Below are 14,403 nucleotides of genomic sequence, written 5' to 3' on the forward strand. Positions count from 1 at the left end.
TAAGAAGACCAAAAGCCTGTATGAAGCCCACCTACCTGCCAGCAATGCAAGCTTACAGCCCAGAAAGCCAACTTTATCTTGATCTGCATCAAAAGCTGTGGCCAGCAGGGTGAGGGAGGTGATTCTCCCCCTCTGCTCTGCTCTTGTGAGGCCCCACCTGGAGCCCTGTGTTCAGCTCTGGGGCCCCCAGCACAAGAAAGACATGGATCAGCTGGAGCAAGTCCAGAGTACGGCCACAAAGACGATCAAGGGGCTGGAGCAACTCTCCTAAAAAGAGCTGAGGGAGTTGGGGTTGTTCAGCCCGGAGAAGAGAAGGCTCGGGGGAGACCTTATGGTGTCCTTCTAATATCTAAAGGGGGCCTACAGGAAAGTTGAGGAAGGACTCTTTGTCAGGGGGAATAATGATAGGAGTAATGGCTTTAAACAAAAAAAGGGTAGATTTACATTAGACATTAGGAAGAAATTCTTCACTCATAGGGTAGTGAGGCACTGGCACAGGTTGCCCAGAGAAGCTATGGATGCCCCATCCCTGGAGGTGTTCAAGGCCAGGCTGGATGGGGCTTTGAGCAACCTGGTCTGGTGGGAGGTGTCCTTGCCCGTGGCAGGGGGTGGAAACCAACACAAATCATTCTGTGATTCTATAACAGACACTTCAAAAATTCACAAGCTTTGGTTTCTAATCTCTACTGTACTCAGTGGAGTGAAGCAGATGTGCCTCCACAGACCAATTCACTGTCCTAAATTAGGAGCCAGCTACTGCTTACAATTAGGCAGAACACCCTGCTGAGAATTGCCATAAAAAAGAGCTATTGAGTGGATACCCGTTTAACACCACCCCCCCAAAAGAAAACAAACAAACAAACCAAACTTCTGCAATATTTCAGGCAAAGGTTCTAAAGATACAGCAATACACTGGACATTAGGAATGAATAGCACCTGCTACTCAAGCAACTGCACTTAAATGTTGACTTCTTTTCTTGACAATTTGTATTCCACTGGTCTGTGGAGTTCACCATCAATACCTGAAACACAAATGCATTAGAGATGCATCTAGCTGCCTCTAATTACCACATGTTGCAAAGGACCTTTGTGCTTGAAGTGTAGATTTTACATTTTCTTTGTGGTGCCAAGTAACAGTTCTCACTCACACCAGATCAAAAGCAGTTTTTACCCACAACATATTATTAAATGTTGAGAGGCTTTTTATGTGTTACTTTCTTTTATTTATTTCTCTTCTGGAGATCTCAAAACCCTTATTTTAATTTCACAGCACTACTGTACTTACCTAGGTCAATAAGTATTGCATGTTGCTGGGAAGTTAGCTGTTTCAGGAGTTCTTTGTAAGGTGTGTCCTTTGGTTGTTGTTTATTTGGAAAATGATGTTTAAGATGGTATTGCTCTGCTAGAAACTTCCAGATCTCCCCACGGTGGTGACGTGGTACTCCTGAGAGAAGAAGGTCATTAATACAGTAAATTCCCACTCATTCTGAGGGTTCAGCTACAGTTGAACTAACAGGGTTCAGGAACTGAAGATCTGTATCTTGTATCTAGATATGCAAGCAGATCCATATCTGCCAGATATCTATCTGCTGCCTCCAGTAGACCATAGAAGCAGATCGAACTAGTGTGCTTGTACTTCCTTCACCAATAAAAGACACCAGCAACGTACCAGGACAGATTTAAGGTGGAAACAGGGTGAGCTTGCCTAAGTCTAAGGTTAGCAGTTGCATTCAGTCTAAAAAGTACTAGAGGAGGCAGCAAAAATTGTAATGCTCTTCTCTGAAAAACTATATGCTTATCATTCATTTTCCACATTAAAATATATGATAAAGCTCTGCAGTAGAAGTAATTGACATTTTCCCCAAATACAGCACTGACATTGCTGTTGGGAGTAAATTTCAGGAAGCTAGGATGCATGTGTACCCAAAGTATTAACAAGTACAAATGAGATGTGGTCTAGAGACTACAACAACAGCCATGCAATCAGGAAGCAAGTATTTAATCTCCAGTTTTGCTATGGGCTTGCTGAATGACTGGTGCAAGTAAAAATGTATTAAAGCCTAAATTTCTTTCTCTGTATCAAGGGATGAAGCTACTTAACTATTTCACATATGTAACAGTAACCTTTCTCTGCATCTATATGCAGAGCTCTGAAAGGAACAGAAAGGTTATTATTACATGAATACTTTATTCAGCACAAGATTGGCACTATTATACCATCTACACAAGAACTCAATATCCTATTCTTTGGGAAAGTATTCTGCCTAATCCATGATATACTGGAACAAGGTATTACAGTTTGAAGTAGCCTATGGCTTTAAGTTTTTCAGTAATACTTATTTTTACTAGACTACTGTAACTCAGAAACAACTACTTTCCCATGAAATGCTAGTATATCTGTATGGCATTTGAATCCAAACCACAAGTATATTTAGAGCGTGTGTCTGTAAATTACTTTAGGGAGCTTAACCCTGATTACTGAAAGTCTCCAACATGAAGCAGTGAGGGAAAGTGCCTCTTCAGATATCCATATAAAGTTCTGCTAACCTCAGTGAGGTTGAATGTCACACATAGGGTAGAATTGGCTTAATAGAGCACATCTACAGATGCAAAATTACAAGTGAATTAAAGTTCCCTTAAGAGGAATAGTTCCCTGTCGAGTTCATCTCTGGATGCTGCATTGTACATGTAAGCGAAATATGCATTATACTTAACAGCTACAACAGTGTATGTTATGGGTCAATACTACACATTTACTATCCTAATTTAAGCCCCATGCCTACTGAATCTTGTATTTCTTGCTCATTTGCCTTGCTTACTCAAGTCATTTTTAACAGTTTTGGTCTAAACTAGAACTTGCTCAGTTGAATTTAAATGCATTTTTAATTTCTGCATTTATATGAAATTTGACATCACTCTAACCGCTTGGTTTTACCACAGTTAGGCTCTACAGAGATGTTTGTAGCATTAAGATCTATGGATTATTTACCCATCTGCTGGCTACTTGTATCTGTTTATTAGTAGCAATTCATTAAGCAGAGATTTATTTATTTGTTTATTTAGCATCGCTTCAAGTTAAAGTGCTAGTTTGAACACCAACACAGGCCAGCATCACTGGACTATCAACCGAAATCAAGTTTTTCTCATGTTCACGTACTGACTGGACTTTATCTGTATGAAAGGAAGGACAGCTGTGGTAATGAATTTTCTGTACTCTGCAGAGATTCGTGTTTGGGATATTTGTTAGAATATTTATCAGAAATCTAGAGCTACACAGTCATTAGAAATGGACAATTTGTTGCAACTTGCTCGGATAACAATATATAGGTAGGTTCAGTATTTACAACATTAAACAGCATCTGCTAGCAGTGAATTCTTAATACTTCCTTTACACATTGAAAAACTTTGTATAGAACTATAGAAAGCTCCTTGGAGAAGCTGTCTTCAACATCAGCAACATACAGCACTGAGCATACAGTGCATTTCCAAGGAAGACTGCAAGTGGTGTCTGGAGGCACATGCTTTGCTCATCTCAGAAAAAAAAAACAAAACAAAAAAAAACAACAAACAGTTCTAGAGAGATAGCAATGTACAGTGTTTGTATGTACATGTACTAGCCAGGCTGGAACAGAATTTCCAGAATTTCCAGTGCACACAGCTTCTTCAGTTCTTTATACAGTCACGTCTTTGGCATTATCCAGACTTATTTCTTTAATTATAACTTTGTTTATAAAATTGGGTTGCAACTATTATGATACACAGAGGTACTATACACCTTTCCTGTAAGCAGAGTTTAAGTTTAAAAAAAGAGAACCTCAAGTATTTTAACCCCATTAATACAGCTGCAGCTATTGCTGAAAGGGAAAGTTACATGCATATAAATAACTGTGAAGATACCAAACATTGTTACTCGTGTAGTCAGCAACCTGAGAAACAGCTCCAGCAAGAACCTGGTTATAAGGAGTAGTTAAAGAGTCACCCTATTCCTTTTCAATTTATGCACACTTCAACAACTCAAAATACCAAACAGTGCTTACCTTGCCCAACAGCAGAGTGTATTTTTTCCACATCAAATTTAGTCTTTGACCTTCCAGGTGTACTCAACATTTTTTCCCAAATCAAAGTCACTTCTTTTAAGCATGGTGTGATTTCTTCATAGTCAAGTTTCAGACGTCTGTTCTGCAAATTGTTTTCCGAAGCTGGGAAATGATATCATGAATGCACCAGTTAATATTGTTTAATATTTGCAAAATGGGTTAATTTAACTTAGAACTTCATCATGAGAACAGTTATCCTGCAAGCCACCAAAAACTGAAGCCAATTAATTCTGAAACATTAAGGGTAAAAATTGCTGTGATTGTGGTGTGGGTTTTTGTTGGTGGTGATGTGGGTGGGGTTTTTTTTGTTTGTTTTGTTTTGTTTTTGTTTATTTTGTTACATGCAGTTACATACATTAACAGTGTTTGGCCTGTTAAATGAAGCTCCTTACTGCTAGGCATCTCTTAAATCTGAAGAAACATGAGAGACAATGACTCAAAAATAAAAGCCAAGATTTTCCTATCATGATATTTCCATATCCAAACTCTTAGAAAAAATTAGTGCACAAGACTTGCACCACAAAAAAACAAACAAACAAAAAAACACACACACACAAAAGTAGCATCTACTTATTATGATGCTTTATAGTCCACATAAAAAAAGGAAAATTCAAGTGTAGAAAGCTTCAAAACCTTGAACACAAACTGAATGTAGAACAATATGCAGGCTCTCTTGAAGTCGTCATTGAAGAAATCAGAACAAGGGTCAGCATGTAACTCAGGCTTAAATAAGGCCTTTTAGATCACCACAGCTTGTTAAGCAGGGATGCATTGTATTTTTGTGCTCTTCTCAGATTCTGAGTTACAAGAATATTGCACTGTATTAAATAATCCTTTAAACGCTGAAGGAAAGGATCAAAGAACGGTTGCAAAAATGAAAATAAATTCTGTATCTGCACATGAATTCCAAAGTTTGGAACTGGAGTGAAAATTTCAAAGGGACTACTGGCAAAATATTTAAGTTTCATTTCTGTTTTGTTTGTTTGTTTTCACAGATAAAGTGTGAAAGTGTATCTGGAACAAATGGTTTATTAGTGGCATTCATGTAAACTAAAGACCTTTTGGAACACGGAATGAATTTGTGCAGATCACAAGACCATAAAAACAGAAGAGATTTTTCAGCTTTTTCTGGAAAAAAAAAGATGCTGTGCTGAAGAGATGGAAGGGTGTCAGACATCTATTCCTAAAAGGGAGGAAATGCTGAAAGAATACACTACAAGGAAACCTAGACAAAACTACAAGGAGAGTGGAGTAAATAGATTCTCCATTGACTTGTCAGAGTCTAACAGTGAGTGTCCCAGTTGTTTTTTGTTTTTTTTTTTTTTTTTAATTTAACTGGATGGTAATGTGGCTGTAGACTCAACACATGCAGTCCCAGCACAAGAGTTCTGGGATATGGGCAGCAGCTCTCTGCCTGCAAAACCAGCAGGGCACAGGTTCAAGAATAAGAAAGGACTGAAAAGGATCTGTAAGTATAAAACAAAAACAAAAAAATACTGCTTTTCAATAATGGCCATTGAGCAAATTGCAAATTGAAAGATTTGGAACCATGTTTATGAAAGACTATATCAAAAAGCAACCATGCTTTTTAATAACGTTGCTGTGATACATTCACCATACCTCATTGTTGTGAGGATGCATTATTGTAATTCTTCAGATATCGGGACCTAAATAGAGCTACACTACCAGCAGCAAATAGCTTGCAGGCAGGGTAAGTGCTGTGGGGGACCATATGCAATGTCCAAGAGAGGCGTTTTCTCCTACACCCAGAAGTCTCAGCCCAAGTTTAAAAAATGATTTCACATTTGGTATACTGAACTTTTCACACTGCTGGGTCCTTACTCGACACAGCTGTTCTTCATGGAAGGCAATCCTTCCCCAAGTTTACACAAAGGCAAATAAGAATGGCCATTTTTATGCCAGGTACCCCACACCCAGGCGGCTACTCCCTTCCTGAACATCTAAAACCAGCCAGATAAACATTTCTGTCCTCCTAAGTCATATCCTCAAAAGAGCTCCTCTCACGGACAGTCACTTGCAGCTGCCACAATAAAATCGAAGGTCTTAATGACCTGCATTTTGACTTTACGAGTCAAAACAGCCACCATGACAGACTTGTAGGAAGCATTTGGCCACAGAAAAATTATGTTAAGAACCACTGCAACTTCAAGTTTCTTATCTTCCTTCTCATCATACTTCTGACAGGTCTAAGTCATTGCTACCTCATACAAAGCTTGCTTGCACAGTGCATGTACTACAACGGGCACCCATGGGCTGAAGTCCTCAGCCAGTGCCTTAAGAGCTTCAATTCAACTCCCAAACTGGCTAAGCAGAACACTGCAGTGATCAATGCTTACACAGAGGCCAATGAATGCAAACGTAGAAAACAAGTGACTGTGCTACATTCCTTATTATCACTTCTAGACACCAGACTAAAACACTTCAGCCACTGTAAACACCAGACTAAAACACTTCAGCCACTGTAAACTAAAAGATTATTAATTAAGAGGAAGTAAATGAATTATAAGGTTAAGTACTTCAAATAAATAAACTGTAAATCATTATCTACCATAATGAGAGCTGAGGGAGATGCTACCAAACTGATTTACCTGTATGTCCCTAATACATTTCATTAAGGTTTGGTCCAATCCACTACCAAGGCCACAGAGCAAATCAAGATCTGAACTTGTACCGCAACAGTGTGTAACAAAGAGCTTCACCAACCTTGTAATTTCTGGTTTTCTTTCTCCATTCTGAGCAGCAGTATCTGCTGAATGATGGCTTTCTTCCACAACTCACGAAGCTCACGGGGTGTCCGTTTCCTTTCTTCATTCACAGGACCAAAGGGGCCATCTTCACACACTGGTTCCAGTGGCGATCTGGGTGGAAGTTCTCCCAGTTCAGAGTAATCTTTGAAAGAGAGAAGCTGTTGTGAACTACTTAGACTTCATGAATAGGTGAAAGAAGGGACAATTTTCAAAGATTACATATATAACTATATATCTGTATACATACTTATACATATATATACATACTCAGAAACACACACGCACACAGGAGGCAGCAATACCAAGCAAGATTTCCCAGGTGACAATTTCAAGCAGATTTACTTTTTTTTTTTTGTTTCTTCTGAATAAGAATCATTATGGGCCAAAGCCCGGACATTCCTTTTTTTTAAACTTTGTGTCATATGCCAACACCACCACTTACTAATTACAGCTTTACAAGACAGAAATAAAAGGGAAGAGGTCTGAAAACCTGCAGATATACAAACTACAGTTGAAAACAGCTGATTCAAATAGGATATAAAATCAAAAATAGCACCCTCTTAATTTAAAAAAATAATCTCTAAACTCTGCTTGAAAAAGAAAGCACACACCCTTAGCTACACACACACAACACCAACTAAGGCCATACAACGGGCTAAATTACCTTTTCTTAAAGTAAACATTCAGAAAGGGAGATAAACACTTAAGACACCTTTGTTCTCACTTCTAATTTTTAACCACATCACAACCTTCTGCACTTTTTCTTTTGGCTTCAATTGGTCTACCACAAAATGCATCTTTTTGGTACGAACGCAAGGTAATTCTAAAAAGACTGATATCACTACAAAAGAAAGAGATCCTTAAATATATCTCATACAAATTGAGAAGTTTTTTCTTCTTAGGGAAAGGGTAAACAACATTGTTTTTAATCAAGCCCTCAATGTAAAAAGTCCAAGTACTTGTACTTTGCTTTCTTAATGCCTGATGTAGTATCACTTAATTCTACCATTGTTTTATATAGCTTTTCTGAAGGCTCAGTAGTCTTTGATATATTTAGAAGAAAAAATACTTAATTTACCACCTTTAAAATGAATGATCAAACAAAACCACCCCTCTCTTTCTACTGAACTCCAAATGGAAAGTCATCACAACAGCACTTCTCCCTTAGCCAAAGGGAATGGCAGAGGAACATTTCCCTGAGGAGAAGCTGACCAATTACACACACAAGAAAATGCTTTAAGATCAGTGTAACTAGAACTATTCCCCACTCACTTGACTCAAAGACATGTCCATCCGTGCATGCTCCTGGAGAAGAAGCATTCCTGAAACAATCATTCTGCATGGTAGCTCAGTGGTCCATTTCTTTATCACTGGCTAGCACAGCGATAAGTATTTCAAACCAAACATACACACACAAATTATCACATCTCTACAAACTAACAAAACAGAAGGGCTTTTATCCCTTTAAATTCTGCTCAGAAAGCTACCATATGTTGACTCACACAGTTCATATGCAGCTATTCTTTTCTTGTTTGTTTGAAGGCACTCACACAACTGAGCTGACGGCTAAATATGAATGGAAATGTTCACAGCTGTTGGCTTCTGCTTTTCTACACTTTGCCTCTGTCTGTTTTTTCCTCTTGAAGAGTTAGAGAGGAATAGGGTGGGTCCAAATACCACCTGCTTCCTTATACAACATTTATTTGTGTGCTACCACACAAGTACTAAACTCAAGTACTAAATACATATAAAAATAAATGCAACCTCTTTGGCTACCAGGCACAATTTAAAAATATATATACAAAGTCTGAGTTTATAGAAGTGCGGATACCCAGACTTTGGGCATCTACAGCATTTCATAGAACAATGAGCTTCATGGGATGGTGAACTAAGCAAAGGACAAATATTTGACTCTTTAAAGGCAACCACCACGTGTCACAAAGAAGTAGGAAGCACTGACACGTATGCATTCAGAAACACAGCTGAGTATTATCAACACAATAAAGAAATTACATCAGATCCTTCAAAATAAACTGGGAAACATTCATTTCACTTTTTCTTTACAGGTAAATGAAAAGATGTCCCTAGGCAAAGACTTGCAACTGTAAAAGAGCTTTAGGTAAATGTCATCAGGTAGAGAAGTCACCTGATAATTCTCAAATTGCATTGAGAATCAAAGGAAAATTATTTGGATTTGTTGCTTTTGTGATGGTATAGTGTGTACGCTGATGTTCTGTAAATTTTATGTAGAATGACTGCAATGACTGCATATAGTAGGTTTCATCACTTTTCAATTTATATTAAATAATATTATAAGAGAAAGGCTCTTAATACTAGCTGAACTGGCTTCATTTCCATTAATAGATAGGGAACTTGGAGGAAAACAACACACTTTCCATCTTTAAAGAAAGCCTTTCATTTTCTTTAAGACAGCACTGCATGCAAATAATAACATTGCCTTAAGAAAAAAGGAATTCCCCCAAATGGTCAACAAACATTAGTGTAAAAAGTAAGAGTGATATAGATAGGAACATCCTTATCCACTACACTGTCTGTAACCTTTCACTTGGTACATTCTCAGAGCATCCAGTAAGATGCACATACATCTTGGGGGGAACAAATCTCTTCCCACCCTACTCATCCTCTCAGTGGTTTATGGATCTCAGTGTCAGACATGTAATCTGGACTTGTATGTGCATATACATGTACATGTAATGCGTTAGAAATTATCAAACTACCTACAGAGACAGCTTATGGATACCCACTTATGGAAAACAAAACAAAACAAAACAAAAAACAGGCTGTGAAAACACATGCAAGGAAATGAATTACATACATCCACACATTGTTTTCCTAAAGCAAGAATGACCCTAACATTCTCCTGTTAACATAATACCCTCTACTTTCCCAGTGCAAATTTTGTGAATTGTTCTCCAAGGACCAACTTAATGAAAGATCACCTTCTAATTTATTGGAAAATTTCTAGTCCTCCAGTGATCAACCTTACTGTAGCAAGGCTTGTAACCACTGCAGAGCATTAACCATTCGCGAGCATGGTCCTGCTTCCATTTAAGATGGAAAATTCTTGTCTTGTTACCAAGTAACCTTTAGTGAAGACACTAAGAGAAATTTAGCTCACAGAAGTTAAGGCTATAAAACAAAAAATAAGACGACAGAAAGAAATTATAAAATTCTATAGGCTGAACTATTATCATTATCAACCCTACCTCTAATTCCTCTGTGGAAGAGTCCTAGGCTTGGTTTTGCCTTCCAAATGGCAGCTCCTTTTCTATCTTTTCTTCCTTTCTTCTTATCACTTGTGGACATTTAACAGAAAGTCCAAAGTCCACTCTGATAAAGACCAACACATTCACAACCTGCCTTCCCTCCCATCACCATCCTGGCATGTGCCAGGATGTATAGAAACCAAAATGAACCAGTTTAACTGCTCAGGTGGCTTGTTCAGTTTGCAGAGTTGCGTCAGCTGTTTGGCTGGCAAAGGCAGGGAGGTGGAATGGGCAGGTAAGCCCTCAAAGTAAAGTATAAAATAACGCACGTTTGGTAAGTCAACACTAATCCACGTCCACAAACATATAACAGAGCCATTGGCAGATATGCCATCCAGCTTTCATATATAGAAGAGACCAGAGAAGAAATACTGTAACAAGAAACCGAACATTTCATTGTTATGCACAAAAGATCCAGAGGACAGCAGAGAAAGCAAAGACGAGCAGTAGAGCAACCGAACTGAACATAACAAAGAGCGCACATTCCACCGAATCAAACTGCCATGTGTGAAAACCCAACTCATTGCCATTGCAGCTTTCAAAACTTGCATTAGATTAGTAGGTGCACTTCAGCACACTAAGTGTGTCAGCACACACAGAAAGACTGCTTCCCTGTTCAACTGCTAACCTCGTTGGCTCTTGCTGATCCCTAGTCCACGTTTGACCTGTACTTCTTTCAAATATATTGCACCCCTCACTGCAGCTCCATATAAAATCCAGCCTCCATACATGCTGTTTCTACAGGCCTGCCATACTTCAGCAACTCAGGTTCAGGACTGGGCAAGTTGACTCGGTAATCATTATTGTATCTTATCATCATACAGGTTATTTTCCATAGGAAGTCCATATTACTTTTCTGCACCATGGACATCTTTAAGTCTGTGGGTCCAAACTGAGTATTCCCTGAGAAAGTGTGTACTTCACTGGGAAAGACAAACAGTTCTGTGCTGGTAAGAACTTGCTGCAAGGTAAAGAGCTACAGGTGAAACTGCTCCTGGAAATGTTGTACAAATGAACTAGTGCATCCACACTTACCTCACAAGTACTGCTCTGATGCTCCCACCTCTCACCCAAGAAAGAATGAACTGAGATGGCATTTGTGCAGCAAATCCACTTATTTGTACCCAACTCTTTGGCTTTGTGTTGCAGTGCTTTAGTCCTAAGATGCCCTACGCTCCAAAAGGATCAACATGTGTATTGCACAAAATTGTCATGTGCATACATTATACACAAAACAAAGTAGGCATGGTTATAGGAAAGTGTCACGGTATGTTTGTTGCTGGACCACGTAAGGAAACTTTGTAAATGAAAAGCTAGTGGATGACTGCAGCAGTCATTCAAAGGGCCAATATTTCATTACTTGGGTAGAGATATAAAGAGGAAATTCCATCAGCTCCAGAAGGAGCTGCAATGAACACAAATTCATGTCCTCTTCTATAGGAGGACATTAAAGTATTCCAACAGCGAATTATCAAAATGCTGCCTTAAGCCTTATTTTTATGAAAGTTAATTTGTAATTGACTAACTTTAATTGATCAATAGTTTCTTATTCAACCAGTCTCAGTACTAAATGAGGCTTTGCAAAAACAAGAAGAAAAAAATGAAACCCACTAAGAGAAACCACACAGTCAAAAACAATAGAAGTGACAAACCCACCTAAAAGCCCAAATTTTCAAAACATTCTTTCACAAGTGCTTAGCCTAACCAACTTCAAATATCAAAAACAAGACTACAAGATTCATCTTTGAATAGAAGCTGCAACCCTTCATGTAGAAAATGGTTTTATTTTAGCGTTTGTTTTTGGTTTTACATGAAGCTAAGAGAGAGGAGGTTCAAATATGAAGTGCTACTGCCATTTTCACTATGGAGTTATTTACACGTCACTATCTAAATGTACTGTTTACCAGCCACATCCTTTCTCCAGGGTTAATAAATCAGGTAAGATACCTCATTAAGAACGTGCATGGAAGAATCCCAGCTGAGCATTTCATTTTTTGCACCAGACTATTTTAGTTTGTTGCATTTTAAGCATCACAGATTTCAGCTCACCAAACAAACAAGAGGATCTTCATAATCGCTCAAGTAGCATGACCAGATGCTTTGCATTACTGGAAAATTTAGATTTGGAATCACAAGCAGCAGCAAGTTCTTCTAGCCTCACATACAACTTCAGGGAACTACTGAACATAGAATTGCTGAAAATCTGTGTATTTCAGTACAATTGGTTAAAAACAGCTCTGAAAGATGGTTTTGAAGAGTTTGATTTTCGAGTTAAAGCAAAGAGCTTCTTCAAAAGTAATCACCACCTTCAGAACTCACCCCATTTATTAATATTATCAAACACTGAGAAAGGAATGCCTTGATATTCCAGTGGTCACGGAAGACATTGCACATGATTTGTGGTACTGCTGATAGCCCAGCTCCTATTCTGCAAATCAAGATTATCAGCATATGCACATTCTGAAAGGGACACAACTGAGTGATCAATTCTAATAAATGGGATTTATTACAGCATTTACAAAACTTGTTGCTAGTTAACAATCATTTCTTTGCTAAAAAAACACTTCAACAGCTCTGGAGAACACACTGCAAATAATTTACACTACGTAAAAATTCTAAGTACATTCTCAGTATAGAATGCTATAATGAGACTTTACAGTATGTGCAATATTACTACAAAATGATAGTTAAAATACTTTTACGTAAATAATGGAACACCTCACCACAAGCAAATAAACAAATGGGTAGGTGCTAAATACAACTTGTTTTAATAACAGTTCTTCACATCCAAATTTTTATAGGAAGCTCTCTTCAGCACTTCTGATTTAACAGCCTGCTCCTTCTGTCTACCAGAGACTGACACCCAAATCCTTGTAATGAATGAATTAAGGTGTGGGTTGTTTCTTTTTCCTGTATGGAGATGCTTGTACTTTCTGAAAGATCCTTCTGCAAGTCAAGTTTTCAACTACTACATAGTTGTTCTGGCTAAAGTTCCTTTTTCTTTTTTTCCTGTGTACTGCTAAACAATACACAACATTTCATTCCTCCAAATTACTCTCTTTCAACATGCAACTCCACCCTAATGCCCAGCTTAAAACAGATCACCCATTCCCCAACCTAAAACTGACAGAGCTGTTATAAAAATCTTGCCAGCTACCTCCCACAGGAAGAATGCTGACTACATGAGCCATTACTTTCCCACCGTATATTTCAGAGAACAATTCACACACCCTTTAGATCTAGCGTTCGGCTTTACTCTGCTGGGAGCTCCTGACAGTCTGCAAAACAGTTTTCCCACTATGACCAATTCTGAATAGTCATTATGCAAAAACCATAGTGAAAAAAGTCCACTGCACAGAGATTTGTAGATATTGAGTTCAAGTATGTAAATATAGTGCTGTGCTACAGTGCAAGCTGAAGTTTCATGATCACTCTGCACTGCTTGAAGCGCATACTGCCCCTGAGAAGGGCAAGAGCACCCACCCTCTGCTTCTAGACACGTGCCCCTGCCATCCTCCTTGTGCCTGCCCTAATCCTTGTGTAATACTGTCAATGAGCTTAGAAAACTGATCCCACGGAAAACTATTCACCTTTGAGTGAAGCCCATACTTTGGCTGATTTAAAATAATGGCCAGGCTCTTCCCTTCATCATTTTACCCATAAGGAGAGCCCGTAACAAAGTCTGATCTGCTGTCCTTCTATGGTGTAAAACCACCACATATGGAAAGATGACCTGATAAGTAGATGAGGGAAAGGTTGTGGATGTGGTTTACCTGGATTTTAGTGAAGCTTTTGACACGTTTTCCCTTGTTATTCTCTTGGAGAAGCTGGCTGCTCGTGGCTTGGATGGGCGTATGATTGCTGGGTGTAGAACTGGCTGCATGGCCAGGCTCAAAGAGCCCTAGTGAGTGGAGTTCAACCCAGCTGGTGCCTGCTCCCCAGTGGCACTCCCCAGGGCTCAGTACTGGGGTCCATTTTATTTAGTATTTTTATCGATGTTCTGGATGTGGGGATCAAGTACACCCTCACTGAGCTCACAGGTGAGACCAAGCTGGGTGGCAGCGTCGATCTGCCTGAGGGTAGGAGGGCTCTGTGAGGGACCTGGACAGGCTGTGCCCATGGGCCACATCCATTTGTGTGATGTTCAACAGGGCCAAGTTCCAGGTCCTACACCTGGATCACGGCAACCCCATGTGGCGGTACGGGCCTGGGGAAGGGTGGCTGGGAAGCTGCCAGGCAGAAAAGGCCTGG

The 14,403-nt window shown here is 39.1% G+C and overlaps 1 protein-coding gene across 6 annotated transcripts in view; it reads right to left on the reverse strand.

Annotated features, from left to right (window-relative positions):
• Positions 1-14,403, reverse strand: part of TBC1D1 (TBC1 domain family member 1) — a 109,326-nt gene that overhangs the window by 17,007 nt on the left and 77,916 nt on the right. For all 6 annotated transcript variants that reach the window (XM_084286088.1, XM_084286091.1, XM_084286089.1 and 3 more), the window contains 3 exons: positions 6,822-7,007; positions 4,038-4,199; positions 1,286-1,444 (listed from right to left, as the gene is read on the reverse strand). In XM_084286088.1, coding sequence (XP_084142214.1) covers positions 1,286-1,444; positions 4,038-4,199; positions 6,822-7,007 — 507 coding nt within the window. The remainder of the gene's footprint in view (positions 1-1,285; positions 1,445-4,037; positions 4,200-6,821; positions 7,008-14,403) is intronic.

Source organism: Netta rufina (genome assembly GCF_964035555.1).
Source record: "Netta rufina genome assembly, chromosome: 4".
NCBI lineage: Eukaryota > Metazoa > Chordata > Aves > Anseriformes > Anatidae > Netta > Netta rufina.